This window comes from Cynoglossus semilaevis, chromosome 20 (genome assembly GCF_000523025.1).
Source record: "Cynoglossus semilaevis isolate Cse_v1.0 chromosome 20, Cse_v1.0, whole genome shotgun sequence".
In the NCBI taxonomy this organism is placed as follows: domain Eukaryota; kingdom Metazoa; phylum Chordata; class Actinopteri; order Pleuronectiformes; family Cynoglossidae; genus Cynoglossus; species Cynoglossus semilaevis.
In genome coordinates this window covers 12,964,043-12,972,744 of record NC_024326.1, presented here as the reverse complement: position 1 = coordinate 12,972,744, position 8,702 = coordinate 12,964,043, and the positions used below count along the sequence as shown (strand labels likewise).

The 8,702-nt window shown below is 43.8% G+C and overlaps 3 protein-coding genes across 4 annotated transcripts in view; 1 reads left to right on the top strand and 2 right to left on the bottom strand.

Moving 5' to 3' along the window:
- The window catches only part of parp2 (poly (ADP-ribose) polymerase 2), a 5,445-nt gene extending 2,097 nt beyond the window's left edge, over positions 1-3,348 (bottom strand). The window contains exons 1-14 of the mRNA XM_008334929.3: positions 3,134-3,348; positions 2,497-2,706; positions 2,237-2,407; positions 1,975-2,042; positions 1,846-1,896; positions 1,657-1,753; positions 1,453-1,528; positions 1,268-1,370; positions 1,025-1,184; positions 801-939; positions 649-712; positions 443-577; positions 232-359; positions 45-144 (exon numbers count right to left, since the gene is read on the bottom strand). Coding sequence (XP_008333151.1) covers positions 45-144; positions 232-359; positions 443-577; positions 649-712; positions 801-939; positions 1,025-1,184; positions 1,268-1,370; positions 1,453-1,528; positions 1,657-1,753; positions 1,846-1,896; positions 1,975-2,042; positions 2,237-2,407; positions 2,497-2,706; positions 3,134-3,206 — 1,575 coding nt within the window. The 5' untranslated portion in view covers positions 3,207-3,348. The remainder of the gene's footprint in view (positions 1-44; positions 145-231; positions 360-442; positions 578-648; positions 713-800; positions 940-1,024; positions 1,185-1,267; positions 1,371-1,452; positions 1,529-1,656; positions 1,754-1,845; positions 1,897-1,974; positions 2,043-2,236; positions 2,408-2,496; positions 2,707-3,133) is intronic.
- Positions 3,349-3,603: 255 nt separating this feature from the next.
- Positions 3,604-6,911, top strand: mettl17 (methyltransferase like 17). The gene is made up of 14 exons (XM_008334931.3): positions 3,604-3,796; positions 4,078-4,219; positions 4,311-4,463; positions 4,575-4,662; positions 4,754-4,835; positions 4,918-4,991; positions 5,166-5,260; positions 5,366-5,436; positions 5,703-5,810; positions 5,912-5,980; positions 6,094-6,144; positions 6,236-6,328; positions 6,434-6,636; positions 6,769-6,911. Exons 1-14 carry the CDS (start codon positions 3,719-3,721, stop codon positions 6,878-6,880), a joined length of 1,419 nt encoding a protein of 472 aa, XP_008333153.1. The 5' UTR covers positions 3,604-3,718; the 3' UTR covers positions 6,881-6,911.
- Positions 6,912-7,203: 292 nt separating this feature from the next.
- Positions 7,204-8,702, bottom strand: part of sdr39u1 (short chain dehydrogenase/reductase family 39U, member 1) — a 2,185-nt gene continuing 686 nt past the window's right edge. The window contains exons 2-6 of one of the 2 annotated variants that reach the window (XM_008334934.3): positions 8,544-8,650; positions 8,372-8,454; positions 8,174-8,295; positions 7,914-8,066; positions 7,204-7,808 (exon numbers count right to left, since the gene is read on the bottom strand). In XM_008334934.3, coding sequence (XP_008333156.1) covers positions 7,378-7,808; positions 7,914-8,066; positions 8,174-8,295; positions 8,372-8,454; positions 8,544-8,650 — 896 coding nt within the window. In that variant the 3' untranslated portion in view covers positions 7,204-7,377. Of the gene's footprint in view, positions 8,067-8,173; positions 8,296-8,371; positions 8,455-8,543; positions 8,651-8,702 lie in introns of both variants that reach the window. The other variant, XM_008334933.3, reaches the window with a different exon arrangement.

The following is an 8,702-nucleotide window of genomic DNA, read 5'->3' as shown; positions in this document are numbered from 1 at the left end:
CTGGACCAGTGTTACCAGAGCTCCGGTGTTCAGGTCCACCCTACCATGTATCCAGTGACCGGTGCTTCGGGGGGGGCCACTCTGAGCCCCTGACTGAGGATGCCCACCCAGTTAGACAGACGGGACCCGTGCCACAGCAGAGTCCTGGTTCAGAAAAGTCAGAAGTGGAATATTCTCAGCAGTTTTTATAGGAATCTGTGTCAAAATCCACTGTGGAAAATAAAAGGCTACCTGTTGTGCAGCTGTGACAGGAAGTTGGCGCTCTCTCTGTCCCGGTCCACTGAGAAGATGTCGGTGACAGTCATGGTGTAGGTGTTGTGGGTGGAGGCGTGCGTGGACTGCAGGTACTGTTCTATCACCTTCCAGACAAAAAGCATAACTGAATCACCCTGCAGTACACACACACACACACACACACACACAGACAGACAGACAGACAGACCTTGAACTCGTGGGTGCAGGAGTCCAGAGGCTGCAGACCACAGTGGAGGTTCTGGTACTGTCTGTCCAGAGGATGTTCATCACCGTCGTTACTGGACCGCACCATCTTCACCGCGATCTGAATGTCACTCAGTGCCTGGGAAAGAGACACCAGTGATCAGAGAACCAGGTGTAAGAACACACACAGCCCAGGGGAAAATCTTTTACCTCTAAAAGGGCAATTTTCTCCTTCAGCTCTGCCTGGGAGTCAATGATTGGTGGACGTTTCAACCTGTGAAAAAAAAAAATCTCACATAACAAAACAGGAATATTTTTCTGTCCCTGTTTCACAGACTTAAACACAGTTGTGAAGTCCTCACCCAAAATTATGAGGGATACGGGTGTAGAACTGGTTGCAGGCGTCTTCCAGCGTCTTCCTGCTGCTCTTGTTCTTCAGACACTCCTCGATCTTCTTCAGCGCAGTGTAGCCTGAACGGATCTGCTCCGAGGTCAGTTTTCCTGCAGATCGGAGTGAAAACACCGGGAGTGTGAAAACGACTCAGGGAAACTGTGAATTCTACATCAATGACGGAGTCGCGCTCACCCAGAGGAGCTTTCTTGGTGTCAAACTTCATCTCCAGCACACACTCCTCTAAGGCCTTTAGGTCACAGATGAGCTGCAGCAGAGACTGGACCTTTGGATTCAGCCTCGAGGGCTTCTTCTGGACCTCGGTGCTGGACGTCGACCCGAGCTTCTCCTCCTTCTGGACCAGTGAGAAACAGCAACACACACTTTAACCCAAGTTCTTTAGGGTTTTTTTCAGATGCTGCTGATCCTCAGACTCACTTTCTCATCTGTGTTATAGTCCATGTAGACGATGTCATATTTTCCGGGCACTTTCTCAAACGTCTCTCTGTATTCCCACTCGTTCTTGGTCTTGTCTGAAAACCTGCAGGGAAACACACAAACTTGAAGTCACACAGATAAAACACCACAGGGGGCGCTGTGTAGAGAGAAAGACATGCTCTTACTTTTTCTTGAAGACATTTTTGGCCTTTAACAGATCACTGCCGCAGGCGACCAGGCTGTTCTGACCCGGCTGACCCACTGATGACACCAACAATACAACACACTGAGATGGAAACTATTGGATTTTCATGTATGTAACATTACAACCAGTCACACTGGTTAAACATCCAGATATGAGTGGAATCCCAGCCCAGCAGTGACCTCACCTCTGCCCCACCTCATCCACACACTGTACACCTTGGAGCTGTCGTCCTGCAGCAGCTGGATCAGGTAGAACTTATTGTTGTTAAACTGCAGGTTTGTCTGTAGGTGAAATAAAAAAAAAAAATGAAGTGACATTAGGACAAGCCACAGACAAAAAAATAATTATATTGATTAAATATAAAGGATTTCACCTGATTTAACATCACGTCATAAACGTCACTTCCTTCACAATAAACATGAGCCTGAAGGGGAAAAAAAACTTTTATGAGCCGTAACAAGAGACAAAAGAGTTTTCTACTGCGTGAAAAACAAACTGTTACCTTTCCAACTTTACTTTTACATTCAGGATCTACTGGAGCTTTTCCCTTCATGACCACGGTCCTCACCGCTGCACCACAGACCAAGAAGAGACAAAAATGAGATTAAAGTCTGACGTCAACATTTCACAGACTGGTGTTCGTGTGGAAAAAGCCACAACAACAGGCGACTGATCATTCTGACGACTGTTGTTATTACTGTGGACAACTGCTTCCTTACATGTGATACTTTAATAACTCTACATCTGAGGTACAGTGATGTTACCGTCACATTCTGTTTCCCCATCGGGTGTTTTTTCGTTCTTCTGCGATCGTTTCCTCTTGGCTGCAGGTTGTTCCTTCTCCTCCTCCTCCCGCTCCTCCTCCTTAAGCTCCTCTTTAATTTGAACTACAGTGTCATGACTAACAGTCAAGTCGCTGCTTTCATTCAAGACTTCTGTAAAGAGAACAGAAAGTCTGTATTTTTCAAACCTGCTTTACTTCTAGTAAAGTAGTAAAAAAAAGTAAAACGGACTCATCTTTCACCTTGTTTAACTTTCTGACAGCGAATCTTCCTCTTGTACTTGGTGACAGGATTAATCTGGACCATCTTCTTAAGGTCCACATTGTAGGAGGCACCAGAATCTAAAGTCAGAGTGAAAGAGGTTTGTCCTGAGGAGACGGCGGAGTCCAACATCGCAGAGGCCGAAGGAGAATAAGCTTCCCACTGGCCATCATCTCCCCTCCACTGCCACACTGATGACAAAGACGGAAAGAAGCAGGACTGGTCTTTAAATTCATTGTTCATGATAAAGTCCCTCACATCACGGCTAAAATACAGCCTTCAACCGTCCAAGTGTTGTTTCTTTAAAAAATATAATTTAACTCGCACTACCTTTGGTTAAATAAAACAACTCGAGTACAAGTACTGTTGGTAGTAGATTATAATACATCTACTTTCTAGCAGTAACAGGACACTTATCACACCAGTGCAGCCGGATGTGTAATGTGTAATAACAACCGTCCAGGTGTACATGTTGGGACAGTAGCAACATTACGAAAACAAAACTATCAGTTTGCCTAATATTCGACATGAATGTTAAATGAAGACCTTTATTCAACGGTCTGTGTCCAGACATGTTCAACAACAACAGCTAACCCGGGCTCACAGCGCAACACAAACCTGTTTTTAACCGGGATTCTTCTGTTTCTTTCACACACTGGCTTTTATTTCTCGAGGTTCTTGTTCGCCTCATAATGTTACAAGGACAAAAACAAAACAACAATAATGAGCTATTTACACAAATAAAATTCAGTGAGAACAGGCGACGCGGCAAACTTTAAACTCCCCCTGTCGTTTCCGGAATTGTCGGGTTCGCTTAATATTAAGATGTTTGACTCGCTCACAAATCCACACTCTTATACACAAACACAAATCGTGTTTCTACAACACTTTTTGGTTATATAACACTTCATTTACCTAAATAATAATACTATCTGAGGTCTATTCGCATTAAACAATTTCATATAATTTAATTTAAATGGCTCGCCGGACAGCATTAATTTTACAAAAATTGCCGCAGAGTGAGTGCTCCTGTATGCATGTTCATCTAAGGAGGACCTATGTCGCCGGAACCTAAGGTTCCGCTTAAACAATTGTCGGGCTTGTTTTGTTGACGGACCAGTTGTAAGATAATGTGGTCTTTGCTCTTGGCAATAGACATCAGAGTTTCATCTTAAAAAAAAACATCTCACAACAAATTACGAAATGGCAAATATGGCGTCGCGGAGTTACAGTGTTTGTGTTCTTTGCCGGAGGTCGGGGTTTGTGAGGATGTTGATGAGGGTGAGTGTATTTTGTTGTGTGTCATTGAACGCATCATTTAGGTCACAAAATTAAAACTTTGAATATTGGGATGAAATATTTTATTTTATCTATCATCGTCACAGGTTGCATTTCATGTCAATTAAATTGTTTCAGTCGTTATATGACAAATAATAAAATCATAGAAACACCACCATGTTCTGTCAGACTGAATAGAATGAATCGTTTCAGAATTGATTTAATACAATGTATTATTTAATTTAATGAAAGTTTAGTTTAATACCCTGCATTTCTGTTCTCAGGGAATGAGCACATCAGCTCAACCCCAGCCTCAGATAGATTTCCTCAAAGGAGTTCCACACAAGAGGCATCCAGGTGTGACCAACCTGAAAACTCTGCGCCTGCCTGAGGAACTTCAGGCTGCAGCGCAAATAATTATTCAGGGTAAGTTTGGTTAGTTTTCTGGCATTATGAGTCATTTTCACAATTAAATAATTTAAAGGAGATCATTAAAATTACATCTCTCCTCCTGCAGACTCTAAGGAGAGACAGTTGCCGGAACGTGCCCAGAAGCTCAGCCAATACCTGTGGAGCAGAAAACGAGCTGTGGAGGACTCAGCTCTGAGAAAAAAGGCTGTGAGTCTGGAGAGGGAATATTGGAACGAAGCCATGGAGAAGATCACCGGAGGTGACTTGTAAAAACATACAGCCGGTTTTTCAGAAACATGAAGCAGATACATTAGTTCTTGTGAACATGTTCAGTACGTAGTAGTAGTCTCTGGTCACCTTTATTTTGCAGAATTTGACGAGGAGGCGCTGGATAACAAAATCAGGAGAAAAGTGTTGACGGAGCTCAAAAAAACAACATATCACTGGACTCCTATGAAGTAAATTTGACCTTTATTTTACTTTTTGGGATCTATAAAATTATTTTGACTCTTTTGTCATCTTGTAGCCTGAGTTGTGTCTGTGTTTCAGGTACGATGAAGAGGTCGCGGTCGTGTACATGGCAGCTCGCTTGGCCGGAGGCTACGCTGCCGTGAGGAGAGCCCTGAACGAGGTCGATCATTTAAATAGAAATAGAAAAAATTAGACGTTAAGACTGTCTATCAAAGGTTTACCGTAACATTGTTCTTTTCCAGATCAAGAAGAGAGATCCAGCTTTTGCTCCTCACTCTCTTCTGGATTTTGGTTCTGGACTGGGAACAGTCGTCTGGTTGGTTAAAAAAACAGAAGAATGACGATATATAAAGTGTTTGTGTCTGATATAAGCATCAGTTGTGTTTACAGAATAACGGTCTTTGTTTGATGGCAAAAGCTTTCATAAACATGATTAACACATGATTAAAAGAAAAATTTAATGTAATGAAAGTAATCTCCCTCTCCACAGGGCGGCTCACTCTCACTGGGCGGAGTCTCTGAAGGAGATGATCTGTGTGGACAGCTCTGGACCAATGAACATTCTGGCAGAACGACTTCTGAGAGGTTTTTTTACACAGTTTAATTTTATTTTTTTTAATCAGTAATTTTTTAAATGATTTATTAAATAATCTGGGCTTTTTTCTGCTCCTCCTTTGCTTCATTGAACAGGTGATGATGAAAAAGCTCAGCCTCACATCAAACATGTTTATTTCAGACACTTTCTTCCTGTCTCCCCAAAGGTAAAAAAAAAAAAAAACAACAAAAATGAAACTTTATACTAAACAGTCTGAATTTTTCTTTTCTTTTTTCCTGCCTTTTTCAACTTTACTTTCTTTTTTTTCTGGAATACATTTTTCCAAACAAATCTTGAGACATGTTTAAAAGTGTAAAAATAAAACATATTTTATAACACACATTTTTTCTGCATGTCCATCCTAAGATCTTTTGAGCTGTAAAAGTGAAAACATTGCTGTGGTTTATTTATTTTTCTTCTGTTTCTCTGCAGGTGCAGTTCGACCTGGTGGTGTCAGCGTTCACTCTGTCAGAGCTACAGAGTGTGAAGGATCGAGAAGAGGCCGTGTTCACTCTGTGGAGGAAGACCAGCTCTTACCTGGTTGGTTCAAAGAACAACATCAACCTCCTGATTTTCCTCTCAGTGCAGCACGGTGACTCAGTGTGACCTGATGGAGTGTAACCTTGAGTGTTCGATTCCAGGTGCTGATAGAAAACGGGACCATGGAAGGACATCAGATCCTCATGGAAGCCAGAGACTCTTTGTTAACGGTCAGTGCAGCAGATCCTTCAGCTGAAGGGAAATGTATTTTCTTCAAGATCGAGCCAAAAGTAAAGTTACATTTCCATGGATAAGTCTGTCTAAAAGTTCTGTGTTTCTCCAGAAACAGGAGAAAATGGTCCACGATCCCAGACCAGCCTCAGTCTTCGCTCCTGTGAGTACAGATGGTTTTATAAACATCACATGACCAGAGTCTCACAGGTCTACACTGCTGCTTCTTCTTCTTCTTCTTCTTCTTCTTCCAGTGTCCTCATGAACGCACTTGTCCTAAACTGACTGGACACAGGGTTCTCCCCTGTAACTTCGTGCAGCTCTACCAGCCTGTGTCTCTGCCCAGGGTGAGACTGGAAACCACAGTCACAGCAGTTACTGATGCTGCCTTCAAGTGCTGTCAGAAATAGAAGTTCAACAGAACTGTAGTTTCTAAATGAATTTTTCCTCAGTTCCCGAACAACAGCCCACAGAGGGAGAAGTTCAGCTACCTGATCCTGACCCGGAGTGGGTCCCAGCAGGAGGAGACAGAGGGTCTGGACTGGGCCAGACTGGTGGCACCGGTGCTGCGCAGGTCCAGACACGTTCACTGTCATACGTGTGGCTCAGACGGAGAGCTCAAACACCTGGTGGTGACCACCAGCAAATACACCAAGTAAATACCATCACACACCTGTAACACTGTCAGAACCAACACAGCAGCAGTCTGGGTTCCAGTTTTAACCGTCTAGAGTCTAGAAACATCGACTTCAAATTTCCTGACGTTAATTTTTTTTTTTTTCAACAGAGACATTTATCGCTGCGCTCGCAACAGTGAGTGGGGAGATCAGCTGCCGCTCCTTCAGACAGAAGAGGAGGATGAGGAGGAGGGGGTCCAGAACCAGAGTGACTCAGAGTGATGATGGACTCACAGATCGACTGACGGCTTCATAAAACACACGACATGAAACACCAGTTTGCTTTACAACTGCATTTTCTGTCTTTATTTTGTAAATTTAAAACTACTGGGAATAGGGATGTATATACAATTTTTTTTCAACAAAATGATCTCCAGACAAACTGTGACCAAACACTGATCCTTTATTTGTCAGATCCATCACCAACTGATGTGGTCTGTGAACCTCATCAACTGACATTGTTCTCTTCAATAACAGAAGAGAAAAAACGTCACATTTCTTCATTCATCGTTACATCCTGAACTGTCGGTGGTTTTGTCCGTTGCCAACTTCCTGTTGAAACTTTTGGATCATTGATCAATAACGATGAAGATGAGAACCAGGACAGAGATTCCAGATGTTACAGAATGAAACACTTTTATTGGACAAAATGACGTCTTGCATCTTTCAGTTGGACTCCAGGATAAAGATTTTAAATTTGTACAGATTCCTTCACTTCCTCATCTCCCAACAATCTCTTCCAGGGCAGAAGTCAGGTCTGGGAACTTGTACTGATACCCAGTTTCTAAAGTCCTCCTTGGTATGACCTTCTGTCCCTGTGTGAGGACCACAGCCCTCTCTGAGCCCAGCAGGGCGTTCATGGCGAAGCCTGGTACAGGTAGAAGGGTGGGCCGCCTCATAACACGGCCCAGCTCTTTGGTAAACTCATAGTTGTTATTCAGAGCAGGCGCGACTCCGTTTAGGACTTGTGGAGAATCGGAGGACGTGTCGGGAGTCGGAGGCTCCAGGGAGTGGGCGATGATTCCTGCCAGGTCTGAGACGTGGATCCAGGGGAACGGCTGTCTTCCTGACCCCAGGGTGCCACCCAGGCCGAGCCAGAACGGCAGCCACATTTGCTTCATGGCACCTCCATCACGACCCAACACTGCCCCTAGTGGAGAGAGTGGGGAAGGAGGAACTGTGTCCGTCATATCTTGTCTAATCATAATAATCATATGTGTCCAAATGTAAAACATACAAATATGAATGAACCTACCAGGTCTGATGACGACCTGTCTGGTGGTGTTTGCCACCTCCTGGGGCAAAAGTGCAGCAGCCTCCCACTCTTTGACAAGTCTGGAGAGGAGGTCGAACGGCGCCCACTCACTGTCCTCTGTGTACTCGGCCGTCAGACTGGGTTTGTAACAGGCTGTGGCCGTAAAAGTCATTAAATATGAAATATGAAATAAATCATATTGACATCAATCCAGAACAAAGACAGAACCGACACAGTGGCGTCCTCGAGCAGAGACTCACCGACTCCTGACACCAAAACCCAGGAGTGGGGAGGATTGGGAGACGCAGCGATGGCCTGAGCCAGAGTTCTTGTCGTGTCAATGCGACTGGAAAACAAATCTTTTTTATAACTTTCATTCCACCTGAAATAAAAGATGAACACAAGTTAATGTTACCCTACAAAAACAAGTTTGTAGCCTCTATGTGATCACTACACACCATCTGAGGGGGTTCATGAGATTCTCCCCAGTCAGGTTGACAGCGCCTTCACATGGCGGGAGGCCTTTGGACTCTACATCACTCTGCAGGAACAGACCAGAAAGATTTTTCCTCCAAAGCCTTATTTTGTAAACGGGTCTCGTTTTTATATACAGCTCATGACTGATCATACCCATGTTATGTTCCCTGGACCGGGCTGGCGTGATACAACCGTGACCTCATGACCTTTGCTTATGAGCAGGCGAGTCAGCTCACGGCCCACAAAGCCCGATCCTCCTCCTACAAAGAAGACAACATATTTTAAAAAAACACATAAACAGAGGCAGAAACA

What these genes read in the sequence shown, in the direction of transcription:
- mettl17 (XM_008334931.3), top strand. Translation starts at nt 3,719, where the DNA reads ATGGCAAATATGGCGTCGCGGAGTTACAGTGTTTGTGTTCTTTGCCGG. An exon ending in TTCTTCCTGTCTCCCCAAAG is followed by an intron (nt 5,437 to 5,702) that starts GTAAAAAAAAAA and finishes GTTTCTCTGCAG; the next exon opens with GTGCAGTTCGACCTGGTGGT. An exon ending in CCAGAGACTCTTTGTTAACG is followed by an intron (nt 5,981 to 6,093) that starts GTCAGTGCAGCA and finishes GTGTTTCTCCAG; the next exon opens with AAACAGGAGAAAATGGTCCA.